This window comes from Adiantum capillus-veneris, chromosome 19, assembly GCF_014529385.1.
Source record: "Adiantum capillus-veneris isolate H3 chromosome 19, ASM1452938v2, whole genome shotgun sequence".
Taxonomy (NCBI): Eukaryota; Viridiplantae; Streptophyta; class Polypodiopsida; order Polypodiales; family Pteridaceae; genus Adiantum; species Adiantum capillus-veneris.
The window spans coordinates 56639804-56655890 of NC_140949.1; the positions used below are offsets into that span (position 1 = coordinate 56639804).

Sequence of the window (16087 nt, forward strand, 5' to 3'; positions counted from 1 at the left end):
GTTGCTCATTTGAATTCCTTTGATTAAATTCTTAATATTAAAGGCTTGACTTCTTAAACTTGCAAATAAAAAAGCTTTCTTAGACCCCATTCTCTTCCTTATTCTTGCAATCCATTGCAATGGCTAGTGAGATTGTCTTTGCTTGACAAATATCACGTCATATGATTTTTTTCAAAGGTGAGTTCTTGTAGATAACTTGTTGACCAAACCAAGGGGCTTGAGATAAATATAGGATGAAAATGTTATTAGATAGAGAGAGAGAGAGAGAGAGAGAGAGAGAGAGAGAGAGAGAGAGAGAGAGAGAGAGAGAGAGTACACTGAAATAGATCGTTTAGACATTAATGTGTCAAACCATCCAACAACCATTTGAAGTTTAAGGATCAACAAACATGTACACAAATTTGAAACTTGTACACCTTGAGAAAGTGATAGGCAAGCAAGCCTTTGCAACTTGACCTCATCTTCCATTGTATCCGGATCCTCGTACAAAAATTTGAGACTTGTACACTTTGAGAAAGCGGTAGGCAAGCAAGCCTTTGCAACTTGACCTCCTCTTCCATTGTAACCGGATCCTTGTGATGTTTTACCAAGCCATCATTATTATTTTCTTAAACCATTCACTCTCACTTGTCTTCTGAGCAAAAGTGTGTATGTATTACATCATTCAAGCCATCCATGTTAGCCTATAAACATTCAAAGGCCATTAGCCCTTGGGAAAAATGTCGTGTACCATCAAAGTGAGTCCATATTGCACATTACTTTTGCTTCTTGTGGCCACTCATTCGTGATGTTTATCCCCACCAATAAAATGTACAACCAAATTAACTAGAAATCCCCCCCCCCCCCCCCCCCCCCCCCCCCCCCCACAGTTACAAGAACTCTTGAAAAGTTCTATACTTGCACATAATTTATCTTTCCACAAGCACATATGCAAAAAAAAGACCCAAGACATTCAACATACAAAGCGGCAATAGAACCTACCAACAAATAGTAACCAAAAAGTCCTCTATTACTTGAACTAGCCCAAAGTTGGCATGTAATATCAAGCTAGCTAGAATTCCACATTAGGAAGAGAAGGGGGTCTAGGAGGCCTTTTCACTTGCCATGAGATTGTGGAGGTGATTAAAATCTTGACAAATAGGTATATGTCATATGTGCAAGAATGTTGGTGGTGCAAGCAAGGTCAAAGGATGTACTTTTTCCCCAAAAAATGTGATTGTGTTTATGATTTTTGGGCATCCATAACTTCTACATACAACCTTTAAGCTAATCAAAGATTAATCTACATGCCAAGCTCTTTTTGTAGATATGTTGCATGATATAGCTTTTCTTGCTAGATTCTTAATTTCATTTTAGAAGGAAAATTTGAACTTAGATTAACAAGCCATTTTTTCCTATTTGAATCAAAATTTCTCCTTTCACTACTTTCTTCATAATATAGGTTTGACTCCTTAAAGTGCCATAAAAATGCCTTGGTAGACCCCATTCTCTTCCTAATGAAGGTAATTGAAGGGGTAATCCATAAGGTCAAGAATCCTAATACAATTTGGGTCAAAATTTCCCAAAACATTCTAGATTAGCAATTCTTAATGATAGACAATAGAATACAATAAAAGGAATAGCACTACAATGGTACCATCTCAAGGGGTAAGTCTCCCTAACTAAGTAAATACATCAATCTACCCATCAATGAAGTAGCTAAATATCATAACCATATCATATTCATCATCGAGGTATCATTCTCAAACAAGGTAAGAATATCCATCAATGGTGATAGGGCATAGAACCATTACCTCAACATAGTAAGAAACAATCTAAGTAGAAGGTACCCATTATGGGTTTAAGGGAGAAAAGAAACCTCAATATAATGCTACAACAATCTTTCGAGCTAATGCCCCAAGGCCAAGGAGCAGCCAAGTGAAGCAATGGTCAAATTACCAAAATCACATAGGCTAGTGTTCACATAATGTGCATGTGAAGACCTAGTTGCCACAATTTCCCTTTCCTTTCAATGTGATCAAAATTGAGTGAGTGTAATATAGTAGCAAATGCCAAGAAAAGATCAATCCAAAATTCCTTAGAAATAATTCTATAAGCCTAATTCAAACGAACTATAAAGCACGAAAGGTTAAAGTGACATCCATGCTGAGTAATAAGGGCTAAAAACCTTCTACCCCAAGAGTTTAAAAGGACAAGGTTGACACGTTCTCAAAAGATAGTCAAGGCCAAAATTGTTATGGTTTAGAGGTGAAGAAAAGCCTTGAGTTATAACATTTCTATTTTGTAGCTATCATGATGACAAGAATTGTAGCTAGTGTTTAGAATGGCCCATCTAACATTCCCTCGGGTTCGTTGGAAAAGTTCTCCGAAATTCCACAACGAAACTTCATAAGCCAACGTTTAGAGTGCTTTTCATGTTAACAAGGGGTAAAAAATCTTTGTCCTAGAGTTGAATACGACAAAGTTCACATGTCGATAGTCAATGCCAAAATTTCTAATGGTCGAGTAAATGCCAGCATAAACCCAATGTAATCAAGGTCAATTACAACAAGGCCAAGCACAAAGACTTTTGTAGATTGAGTTGTATGCATGTGCAAATATTGACCCTTGAAGACTACCACTCAAGGCATACATAGGTGTATCTGCTTAAAACTCTTTAAGTACCACAACTTTGTTCATGGCTAAAAATGTATTCAAAAGTTATATGGACACTCCATTCTATTTGAGGAGGGAAAAGTAGTTTCTGTAAGATCTCTATAGGAACCTATTATAGTCTCTCTTCTTCAAACTGGAGTGCTTTCTTAGTTACATTAAAAAAACAAAGCAAAAAGATGCACGCAAATTCATTGTCTCTTTGTCCAAAAAAATAGCACGTGCAAAAATAATTCAACTCTTGTTTAGCTTTTGAGATACAAATGTTTCTCTCATGTGTACTTGCTGTTTTTGTGTTTGCTACCTTATATGGTTGTGTTGTTTCCATGTTCAACAAGTGTATTTTGCAAGAACACATAAGGGTAGGTTGATGCTTCAAGGAATATCTAAGAATAGTTATAACTCATTGTGAATGGTTTCAAGTTCATATTTCAACTCAGACTTTATGAATCTTTTTGTTAAAAAAACAAATGGCAAAGCTTGGTTGGTTCTTAACCATACACTATGTTATCTCCATAAGTGACATGTTTCTCTTTTCAATGATCATTTTACTAGGGAATATATGGCAATGGTCATTGTGGTGTTTAATCCCATAGGTAGCCAAAACCGCATTCGATATTGATCACACAACTCAAAGCCCACTACAAAAACCTCTTGCCTTCAAACTTCCTCCTATTTGTTGTATTTCTTTCACTTCAGAATTTTTCCAATATCACAAATTAAACAATTTTAACACTTGTACATTCTTTAGTTCAACTTGCAGTTTGAATGCTAAGAGACTTTCTTCTTTTTTGCCGTCACCGCAAAAGAGGCATAACAATTTTCTTTTCCCTTAAGCTACATGCAAATAACATCATATTATAAGCTTGATGTACTTAACAACATAAACCAGTCAGAGCCCAGGTTGCTCTTCATAATTGTCATTTTAACTACAATTGTGCATAAGGAGAAATATAAAATTCAAGATGAGAGTTAACCTTTGCCTATCCCTTCCTTCCCTTGCTTTGACTCTATACACTTGAGATCCATCAACAACCTATTTCACATATTCACTATTGAAGCAGATATATACCAACCGCCTACCATTTACCAGCAAGGGATTCATTGTGGGTTATCATATGGGATTGTGTGAGCCTAACGGAGGAGAAGGTGCATTCTCCAAAGAATGGCACTCCGTATAAAGGAATGAAAAAGAGACATTTGATGCACGGAATTACGTCTCCATATCAATATTACTACTAGTGAATCCCCCTAGGGCAGTGTAGCCACTTGTAATCAATAAAAGTACATTTCCTTGCCAGGAATGAGGACAACCCAATCAATTTGGGTGGTGTTGAGCTAGATCACAATTGTAGATGCCATCAAGCAGATTAAAAAGCAACCCTGCCATATGCCTTCATGGATTCTCATCATTGCTAAGTTAGGGTTTGTTTAAGTTCAATACACTCATAAGAGTTCCTTGGAGGCAACAAAAGAAGATAATTATAAAGCTTGGCCAAACAACTACTCCTTACAATTCTGACCTTCAGCAATTGCCATGAAAACCTCAAACTAGCTAACTGGGTGTGTCTTTCAACTAGTAACAAATGGATCTCTTGGACAAAAGCAAAAACTAATCTTTAATTTTGAAATGAAAATTCAATAGCAAGATGATTTTGTGCCGCTTACATTGCATCATCTGTTCCCCTGCATCATTCATGGGGAATTTTTGTATATATTATGTACTAAACTTTAAATACAATCGAACATATATATATGTGGAGTGGGTATAGTAATCAGCCATGTTTCTAGGCAATACAAATAAGGCGTCTGTCTCTGCAAATGATCGTGTTGTCTCTCGGGGGGGGGGGGGGGGGGGGGGGAGAGAGAGAGAGAGAGAGAGAGAGAGAACTAGGCTCTGATACCATGTAAAGCAATAGAGAAAGAAAGAGCTTGAGCTCTTGGAAGAACACATGCACATAACCAATGGAGATGGAGGCACAAACCTACTTCTTCTTCACAACTCAAATTGATGATAAAGTCTACAAAAAAGCCTTAAAAGACCTCCACATCAACACTACCTTTCTCTCGAAAGGTAGTGCCAATAAAAGGTATATAGCCAGTACTAAAAATGGATGCATCTTCACAACGAACCTGTGAGAGATTTAGCCCAAACACCTCAGAAAATTCATCTAGCAGCTGTTTATGTAAAAGATCTAACAAGTCATCTATGGGTGATTGTCTTTGAAACATTTGAAAATGACCCCGCCTTTTCAGAATCTCAGCCAGAGATCCCACTGAATAACTGCTTATGCCACATGGCACAATCCTCTTGAACGGAGAAAGATCAGTCGTCACATTTAGAGCCAGCCCGTGATAAGTTACCCACCGTGAAACTCGAACACCAATAGCAGCAACCTTCTCAGTCCCTAATATTAGGTTAAAGCTTAGTAACTACCCACAGATGAAAACATCGAAGGGGTCTTGATAACTAAAGGCACATAGATAGCTTACCAACCCAAACACCTGTTAACCCCTTAATGCGTACGGCCTCAATGCCACACGCATTCCAAAGCGCTTGGATAACCACTTCCTCAAGTGTTCTTAGATACCAATGAAGGTCCATTTGAAAATGCCGCAGGTTCAAGATTGGGTACATCACTAGCTGACAATTAGAGCAATGTTTTCAATAAACCTTAGTAATATTAAACAGTATTACTATCAACAAGTCAACAAATGCCTGTAGAAGGAATCGAAACAATCAAATATAGAGACCAAAACTGGAAGAGCCACTTATGGATGCTCTTGTCAGCGGGGAGAGCATCTCGTGGATAAGTCAATAGGATTGTAGTACATCTCCAGGAGGAGCCTAATTCCCTTCAAATTAGGAAGGTGGGTAACCCTTACACTACTGTCCTAAATTCTAATACTTTCTGACTGGGATCCCCTTGCTCTATTTTTCGATCATCAACATGCTGTCTGGAATAGCTTCATAAATGTAAGCCATACGGGTGGCTACCCTCTCCTGACCCCATACTCCGGGCCAATGAACTCCACATCTATCGTCGTCACCCGCCAGTAATAAAGCAGACAACGCTGGATCTGCATCCCATCTGCCCAGTTTATACGAGTCCTGTCTCCCTACTGATGCCCATCCTGATGCCTGAAATAGTCAGTCCAAATCAAAAGCTGTCTCTCTATCTCCTCCACACACTGGAGACAATCCACTCCGCATACCCAATCAAATACGCACAAGACAACGCACAAACGTCGAAGCATGAGCTGTATTTTAAAGGGGCATCAATGAGAATAAATGAGAATGTCCTCCATTGTCACGTGCGAACGAGAACCAGCTCTTGGCCACACGTGACAATGTATGGCATAAAAACTGCTTCCCATGCTCAGCCCCAAGGAAAAGACCTCAGACGATGAGCTTGGAAAGCAATGCACTGCTCTGCATCTCAAAGCTCAATAATACCCAAGCCTCCATGCTCCCTCGGCATAATGATAGTATGGCATGCAACTCGAGGACGGTTGTTCTCTAGAACCATCAGAACCGCCCCAAAGAAAGTTAAACACTAGGTGTCGCAGCTGAGATAAAACCCCTGGGTGCAACATCCAACAGGAGGTAGTATACCAAGATGTCACAAGAAGTACGTGGTTAACAGCCAAGTCCTGCCAGCAAGTGACAAGTGCATAGAAGACCAATGGTAGAGCTTTCTCTGAATGGACTGTAAAACTCGCTCAAACTGTTGCTGTGCAGAAAATTCAATGCCCACATGAAATCTCTAATAATGACACGTCTGATTGGGAAGTAGCCAAGTGAAATCATCTGACGAGCTCCAATGGCACTACTCCTCAACACCCAACAAAAAACCAAACGATTTGTGCCAAATTGATGACAGCTCCACTGCACAAACAGAAAATAGAGTGTTGCTCGCAACCTGTCAAGTACATGTACCTCATAATGTGAAAACAGGAGTATAACATCCACATACTCTTAATCTCAAAGGTCAGGCTCCTCAAGCATAAGGCATTGGAAGACCATAGAGAGATAAACTCAGTGAAGAACAAGAAGAGGTACAGGGACGTCAGGCATCCCTTGTGCACCGATCAGGATAGACCAAACTGATTGCCTGTATATCGAAGCAGATCTGTAGTGATGCCACACCAGAAATCCATGGCTCTAGGAACCCCATCCTCCATAATTGCGCTCTAAAAAACCCAAATTAACTCAATTGTATGCCTTTTCAAAATCAAGAAGAATGACGGCAAGTGGCTAGGCCAACTGTCTTGCCCATTCCAGCAACCTCATAAATTCCAGCAACCTCATAAAAGGTGTATATATTGTCCAGACTCCAGCTGCATCTGACTTGAACAAAGCCTATTTGCGACGCCTAAATGAGATCCAATAAGAAAGGGTGCAATTTCGCACTAATCATCTGTGCCAATATCTAAAACACGAAGACGTGGGTGATGTGTCTCCAGTGACGAACATAGGAGGTATTAGTGCCCTTCAATATGAAAGATATCAGCCAAGGCGACATAGATGCAGGTATCTCGCCAATATAAAGAATGTGATGTAAACCTTGCAACAAAGGACGGCAGATAAGATTGCAATACCGAAGAAAAACTGACAAAGTCCAACCATGCTGCCCCGAAGAGGAAGCACTATGAATACCATGTACAACAAACATCATGCATCTTGTTGAGAATAAAAGGTGCCATCAAAATCTGACACATATCTGAAGTAAATACAGACATATGACCTCCTCACTAGCAATGTAAATGGCATGAATGACCGGCTCAGCAGTACAAAGTGTAGCAAAATAGTCTGATGTCACCTTTTGAACGCTTGAATGCGCATGGTCCAAATGTTATGCTTGCATTGAGGAAAATAAAATGATAATACCTCATGGGTTGATACCTCTTTCTAGAAATCTCATGTTCCATTGGGTCTTGAACCTTGAGTTCATGCTCGGAACGGTGGACTTGGCTTTCCCTTGGGACTTGTGCTCACATGCACATGCCCTGAGTGCGAGCTTTTTGCACAGTTTGGTACCATCGTGTACTTGCGCGGGAACGTCCTCTAATCATAGGCTCAGGAATGGGGACTGTCAACACCGATGTTGCATTGCATAGCACATATATGTGCTTGTGGGCCTTATCTTTGCAGGATACTTTCTTGAATGAATGCCGTGAATTGTTTTGGGAAATGGAGATGCCCCCCTGAAACTGTGTATGCTGTTTGCTGACACATTTTGTGGCTTGTGAACAGGTAGCCAGTATAACCCTCTTTTCGGGATGAGAAAATTCTAGCACTAGAGCCTTGGGCGACCAAAAAGTCACTTAGAATATAAAAAAATGTGTGTTCACAAACCTTTTTAAATTTTGAAGTGGACAAAGGACCTAAATTAAAGCCCTTTAACCAAATTGAGAATTTTGACAAGTTTTATAAGAGAATTTGCGAGCTTGAGCTTCTAGGGCATTTTGGGGGGCGTAAATCTCAGTTTTCACAGCATTTGTTTGCACTTTGGATCTTTCCATAGCTATATCTACCTTGGGGGAGCTTATTTTCATCATCCTACGCCACTTTTCTACACATACAGACAATTCTCTGTTTTTCTGCAATTCTCTTGCATTTTTTATTTTATTTTTCGACACTAGAGGGCCCACAGGGGGAGGTGCTTATCCCTTCCAAATATTAGCCATGTTACATGGTCGGGCAAGGGCCGCGTACCATCAGGCAAGAGCCACGCGTAGGCATCACCATGGCCACCTAATTGATGCACCACATGCTGGGAACGACGGAGAGAACTCGTAGCAACCAGCTAGGAACCTCCTCCTCGGGTGACCCACCCCAGGAGGAGGATGCACTCGAGTGTCCAAGGGCAAGAGCCCTAGCAATGTGAACACCACGTGAGCACAAGGTGTCCCTCTAGAGTGTGACCCAACGGGGATTTGAACCCACAACCCGTAGGTTGAGAGGCCAAAGCCTTACCCTTAGACTAACTCTTTGGGGACCTTCTCTTGCAATTTTAGTCATCCCTCTTCAGAGATGATGTGGAAGTTCTCTCCTCAACCTACATTGACAATGGAAAAGTTTTATCACAAAGAATTGCATTAGGATTGAATATTTCAGCCATTCAACGACTTCCATTGCAGAGGCTTTGTTCAATCTACTCTAGTGTAAGCATTCTCTTGTCCTATGTGTTTGCGAAGATTGTGGTTTTCGTGTTTGGAAGACAATTGCAAGAGATGGAGAAGAATGTGGGCACTTGAGACAATAAATAGAAGGAACCAGCAACTAGGAGGATCGACATTGACATTCACTTGTTTGCTATCACGAGGACGTCGAGACTACTAACCCTTAGTTGTTGGTTTCTTTCCAATGATTTTTGTTTAATTTTTGAGACCCTCTTTTGAAGTTGCAAATGGGCGGACATTGTATGGCCAGTGTGAAACGGTAGTTTCACCCGCAGACGGGAAGTTGGTTGGCACTGGAATTCGAGTAGTAAAAGGGTGTCTAGGCTTAGTTCAAAGTCATTTAGGTCCCCTTGCTGCACTTAATAAGCAGGAAACTAACTCAATGGAGGCACAGTGCCAAGGTGGGGTCACCCAGAGAAAATCACCTGAGAACTGGGCTGCATTGCATTTTTAGATATGGTCCCAGTGGTGATAGATGGTCACATAACCAGTGAGAGTCCAATGGAAGCATCTCCTAAAATTTAGGGAACTCCTATTTTGGGCCATGAAGTCTGTTCGCGTCATTAGCTCCAGAATGACAAGAGGAACGTTTCATTACTCTATCGCTAAGTCAATTGAGCAACCCATTGAGATATTTTTAGACCAGAAGGTCCAAAGCGGGGAATTAATGCATGAGTGCCACTTGGCACATTTTTGGGCATTTTCCAACTTAAGAGAGAGAGAAGCGTTAAAATAAAATGTGGGTTGTATTTTTCAGCCATATGGTGGATTGTTGCAAGTACCAAAGCTATTGTGTGCAAGCTTTTTCTTTCATGTACAGTGTAATGCAAGAAGTGATGTCCTGCACACTCTACACTGATCTCTCTCTCTCTCTTAGAGGACAGTTCCGGGATTGTTTAGGGCTGAAAACAGGATAAAGCCAGTAAATACAGCAAGCTGTAATTGCTGTTTTTGGGCTAAAAACAGAGGGTTTATGTCTTTGTGAGCGAGTTCTAGCAAGAGGATTTATATACCTAGATGAATCCAGGATATACCCAGATTCACCCTTGAAGGAAAGTGCAAGGTATAGACTCATGGTAGTCACCCACGAGACAATATAACCATCAGCTCCATCATGCATAGTATTGACTAAATACCACGACATCCACACTAACGTCGTCAGTGCCCAATAGTGGGTGTAGAACTAGGTACAAACATATGCTCCCAAACACAACACACACCACACGCTCACACACATGAGCATACATCAACACAAAGTTCAGCGTGCTGAGTTTCTATCATGACTCTGGAGATCAAGGGCAGACTCAGCCATAATGAAGCCTAGCACTAAGAGAAGCGACTTCTAGCAAGAGGATTTGTTCAACGCAAGTTTTGGGGCCGTTATCCTGCCGAAATTTTGCCAAAACAGGTGTGATCTAGTTGGATACAGGTGAAGATCCCCAAGACTCTAGTTTAGTAACTTTACCCTCTAAAGGAATAAAGAAATACCAAAAGGGGCGCCAGTTTTTGGGGCCTACAGGTTGTCGGCGTCTGCTCGGAGCATTCTAGCTTCTGAGCAGTGTGTGCTTTGAAGTGTTAATTCCCGTTACAGGTTCTCTTTGCGAGGTTTCTCTGTGTGTTAAAGATTAAAGTTTCGGGTGAAAGCCAAAGTCTACCGCCCTACAGGCCGGTTTCATGGTTCCGTTGCAGGGACAGAATCACTTTTTCCTCAAGAAGTGAGCCTCGGTCAGTTTGGTGAAGACACAGAGTACGGGAACGCGGGATTACACCATGGCCGACAAAGGGAAGGGCATTATGGAAGAGGGTTCCTCTTCGAAGGAAATAAGGAAATCCCTACAGTGTTTGAGGTTGGCGAGACTTCACGGCTACGTCTGTCTGTACCTCTTGTTGATGTGAATGCTCCACCAGCGCATGGCTTTATGACTGGGCAACTTGAAGATGATGCGTTCAGGACTCAGTTAATTGCCGCTGTGAACGTGTTTTCCTGACTGGTGCAGAACCCATGGTGCAAAACCCAAGGTTTATGGAGTTTTTGTAAGCGCCACCAGTGTCACAGCAATCAAGGCAACTCACACAGCCCGTGGAGCTTGTTGAGGCTCAAGCCCAGGTACTTCATGCATCCCAGCAGGATAGAGAGCACTCGCATGTTGCGGAGTCAGGGGCTCCAAAACAGGTTCCTTCCGTCCATGAATAGGTGGTTAGGACGCCTATTCTACAGGCTTTGCCAGTTTAACCCGACACCTTTCCAAGCTCGCATGTTGCGTTACAAAGACAGGGAACCAATTTCCAGGCAATGCATCAGGTTTTTCCACCACCCACGGTACATCCTGGATATTTTGGGGGTGGATCTGTGTTCCAAAGTATGGTTGGTTATGCGCCTGGAAACCAACAATATATGCTAGAAACAGTGTTTGGGGGTATGCAAGGCATGATGCCAAATCCCATGTATGGTAGCATCGGCATACAGCAAGGCTTTCAGAGCAACCAGGGCCAGTTTGGGGTGCCACAGGGCAATTTTGGCATGGCTTGTTTTTCTGGACAGCAGCTAGATATGGCACCTATAACGCAAAATGTCAATGGCCAAGGCGCGCCGATGATTCTTATCACAGGCACTAGAGAAACCAAAAGCATACAAAGAAGGTGGTGCAACTCTTAAGTTTGAAACTTTCAGCGGCTTTGAGGACAAGGCAAAGGCTCTTACTTTCCTCCAATAGTTTGATACAGCTTATGCAAGGGAAAATTTTACAGAGGCCTCTAAGGTCAGGAAAGTTGCCACCTTCTTGAAACGCAATGCGCTTACATGGTGGACGACATTGTTGATGCAAGGACAGACACCCGCCACATGGGTATACTTCAAGAAAATATTTGCATCTACGTGGCTGTCAAATGAATTTGCAGCCGATGTCATGACAGATTGGCACCAGCTTACTGCGGCTACTTGCAAAAGCCTACATGAGTATAATCGGAGGTTTTGTAAATCATTGCTTTCAGTAACCTCCTACAGATTTGTGCCACTAACAGAGCACATTGAGAAGTATTGTTGTGGGCTGCCTAAAGCGCTTCGAGATTACTGTACAAAGAACAGAGTGGCTACCCTCACTCAGCTTATGGAAGTTACCAACACTGGTCTTGCCTTGTTGAAGGGAGAGGACAGTGGGTTTCCGGGCAACGCGAAAGGGGGGCAGCAAAAGAAAAATTCAGCAAAGAAACCCTTTGCGAAAACGGCCCCTAAAGCATCACAGGGGTCAGAAAAGGTTAACAAGGACAAGGACTCAATCAAGACTTCTAGAGTGCAGGCAAAGAAACAAAAAAGAAAGCCTTTTTTGCTTAAGTCGCTCGAGGAAAACGAAGTCTTGATGTCTGAGAATAAATGCTCTATATGTAAGTAGCCTGGTCACTTTGCTGCAGATTGTCCACAAAGGATAAGCCCAGCTGACTCAGATGATAAAGAGGACAAGAAAGGAAAGAAGCCTAAGCCCATGGCAGGTTTGGTTGACACGCCAAGTACAGATGCTAGCGAGTTATACAGAGCATGGGGTAAAGACAGACATCAGACGGCACTCATCTTCTTTGATCTAGGTGCCAAAGCAAGCTTTATTTCACCAGAATCAGCTATGAAGCTGGGCATCAGAGCTCAAGAGATCAGGTACATGATAGAGGCAGGGTTAACATGTCCTGGCTACTCAGAACGTGTTACTCCCATCATTGGAAAGCTGCGTCTGCATAATCAGTCGTATGTGGACACATAAGAATTCTATATCATGCCATTGGAAGGGTGTCATGCGTTACTAGGAATTCCGTGGATGTTCCGAACACATGGCGTGCTGGATGTCTTCAGCAAAACGATCACCCTTCACCATAGGGGCAAAACTCATGTTTTGGATGTAAAGCCCAAAGGGGAGTTTGTCCCTATTGTACCTGCTTTGGCTATCACTTCTGTAATTAAAAATCATCTTTTTGTGTACTCGATCTTTGCACGTGAGTAAATGATAAAGATGCGTCAAAACCCCTCACGTCGACTTCCTAAAATTTCATGGGAAGCAAGCAAAAAAGTTCAAAAGATGCATAAAAGTAAGATCTTGAGCACGGGATGGATGCAAGACATAAAGAAGTGGTTTGGGAGATGGGATGCATTACAGTTGCCAAGTGAATGAAGCTTTTCTACGACGCCAATATATTACGGCTTGGGAGAAATCCAGTGGGTCACGCTTCATACATTACACCACCCATAAGGCCCCCAACTACAAAACAATGTCACTTTGCTGAAAGAGGAAACCGTACTCACACTTACATGCTTGAACCTATCCCCTTGTTGGCGATACACACTATCGTAGCCATTTGGCTTACCTCACATTCCCATCGATTAGAGACAGGGCGTTGGGGCAATGGAGAAGAGTCAAATTGACTATGCACATTATGGTCACTGCAAGTTCAAGAGTCTGAGTACCACACACTACTAGAGTGCTCAGCTTTTGGTCACATCCGAACTTTCTTCTCTCACATTTTCAGCCATCACTTAGACCTACACACTTCGCTCTCCCAGTCACAGTTTGGGCTCTCCATTATGACTCTCATCACCACAATTTTGGAGCCTCGAGTGTCACTCATCATCCATACACATACTACATCACATGTAACTTTGGTCCCAATCAAATTTATCTGTGTTAGATAAAGAAAGGTAAGCATTTTTGCAAGAGTTTAATGATTGTTTTTCTGATTCATCACCGTCACAATTGCTGCCAGAGAGGCTTGAGGACCATACGATAGATTTGGTGCCAAGGTGTAGCCCACCAAACTGACCTCTCTACAGAGTTAGTGCGGCTCAACAGAAAGAGATTATGGGCCCGATAGAGGAGCTTTTAGAGAAGGGGCTGATTCAGCCTAGTTCTTCACCTTTCTGCTCCCCAGTGCTTTTAGTGCAGAAGAAGGATGGCTCTTGGCGCATGTGTATTGACTACCATGCGTCGAATAAGAATACCATCAAGAACAGGTTTCCTATCCCAAGAATTGATGATATTCTTGATCGTTTAGAGGGTGCTGCAATTTTCAGCAGGATAGACCTTAAGAGCGGGTACCATCAGATTCGTAAAAGGCTAGAGGATCTGCACAAGACTGCCTATAGAACGACATTTGGTCTTTATGAGTTTCTACTGATGCCATTTGGCCTTACAAATGCTCCTGCCACGTTCAATAGGATGATGGACCAGATTTTCCGCTAGCATCAAAAGTTTGTTGGCACATTCTTCGACGACATGATAGTCTACTCGAAGAATGAAGAGGAGCATAGGAGTCACTTGACTATTGTGTTCGAAACGCCAACAGGGAATGATGGTATATGGACCATTATTTGTAGGTTCAACAAACACGCCCATTTTATCCCTGTCAGGAAGAAGATAAAATCTGATCATATGGCACGGTTATTCATGTACAATGTGTCCAAGTACCATGGTATTCCACAATCGATTGTCAGTGATCGTGATCCACGCATGACAAGTTTGTTTTGGAGAGGATTGTTTCAGAACATGGGCACTACGCTCAAGTTCTCGTCTTCATTTTGTCCACAAGCTGATGGACAGTCAGATGAGGCCTTTGGGTTACAGCCTACGTATGCCCCAAAACAACGTGTGGAAAGGAGGGGTAATGATAGAGCTAGCACATCAAATGTACATATGGATTCAGTGTAATAGAAGTGTGCATCGTTCTTTAAATGTTAAATGTACAATGTTCACTTCTATCCTAGATGGAAATGACAAAAGTATGCAGGTTTCATTAAGTCATTTGTATCTGTCTTATCATCTTTCTTGCACATACATGCGATGATAAAAGAGTGCTAACAACACAAGATCATCAATGGCATGTATTTATGGTATGCAATTGAGGACGTTTGTGATTTCAAGAGGGGGGTATGTCACAAGGACGTGGAGACTGCTAGCCTAAGTTGTTGGTTTCTTTCCAATGATTTTTGTTTAATTTTTGAGACCCTCTTTTTGAAGTTGCAAATGGCCGGACATTGTATGGCCAGTATGAAACGGTAGTTTCACCCGCAGGCAAGAAGTTGGTCGGCACTGGAATTCGAGTAGTAAAAGGGTTTGTAGGCTCAATTCAAAGTCATTTAGGTCCGCTCGCCACACTTAATAAGTTGGTGGATACTAGAAACTAACTCAATGGAGGCATAGTGCTAAGGTGGGGTCACCCAGAGAAAATCACCTGAGAATTGGGCTACATTGCATTTTTAGATATGGTCGGAGTGGTGATAGATGGTCAGATAACCAGTGAGAGTCCAATGGAAGCATCTCTAAAATTTAGGAAACTGCTATTTTGGGCCATGAAATCTATTCGCGTAATTAGCTCCGGAATGACAAGAGGAACATTTCATTACTCTGCCGCTAAGTCAATTGAGCAACTAGTTGAGATATTTTTAGACCAGAAGGTCCAAACGGGGAATTAATGCATGAGTGTCACTTGGCACATTTTTCGGCATTTTCTAACTTAAGAGAGAGAGACGCGTTAAAATAACTGTCTTTCTAAATCACTGTCTTTGTTACTCAACAAAACTAGATGAAAACAAACCAGTATTCACTTAAAAATGCTCTTAGAAAAGGCATAAGCAAAATAAGTTAAAGAAGCTTACTTGACTAAAACTTGAAACAAGTGCTCAACTTTAAACTAACAAGAATAAGACATCAAAAGACTTAACCCTAGGAATCAGACTCCACACGACAACTTACGCTAAATACTAGAATTGAATACTAGTACGAACCTACCTAAAAGAGGCAAAACATAACGAAAGTGGTACAAAGTTCAAGACAAAACATAGAGGTAACAGAAGGTAGAAATCACCTGTCCAGGACCATGATATGTAACCTCCCCACCACGTTCTGTGCGATACAGATCACAAGGAGGTTGATCTTTATCAAAAAGTAGGAACTTCTCTGAGCTTCGAGTTCCCATTGTGTACACGGAATTGTGCTGCAGAATAATGAGTGCATCATCTACATCTTGACCCTCTTGTATTGCTTCTATGTTTTTCTTTACCAAAGCTTTTTGCCATGTCCATGCGTCCATGTAGGGAATGCACTGGTCATATAGATCATAGCATTCACATCTGTACCAAGTCCAACTTTTTCAACAACTAGATAAAAAACAGGATCCAAGTTGAGCATAAAAAAGAAGAAAAACAATACACATCAAATTGGTCATTTCTACACAAACTGCTCCTACCATCTATGCTGCTTATCAGGCCCCCAAA

The 16087-nt window shown here is 41.7% G+C and overlaps 1 protein-coding gene across 2 annotated transcripts in view; it reads right to left on the minus strand.

The window, feature by feature from the left end:
- Window positions 1-4626: 4626 nt before the first annotated feature.
- LOC147434065 (octanoyltransferase LIP2p2, chloroplastic-like) overlaps window positions 4627-16087 on the minus strand; it is a 96782-nt gene continuing 85321 nt past the window's right edge. Inside the window, exons 2-4 of one of the 2 annotated variants that reach the window (XM_086490684.1) lie at window positions 15679-15915; window positions 5146-5296; window positions 4627-5060 (exon numbers count right to left, since the gene is read on the minus strand). In XM_086490684.1, coding sequence (XP_086346810.1) covers window positions 4687-5060; window positions 5146-5296; window positions 15679-15903 — 750 coding nt within the window. In that variant the 5' untranslated portion in view covers window positions 15904-15915 and the 3' untranslated portion in view covers window positions 4627-4686. Of the gene's footprint in view, window positions 5061-5145; window positions 5297-15678; window positions 15944-16087 lie in introns of both variants that reach the window. The other variant, XM_086490683.1, reaches the window with a different exon arrangement.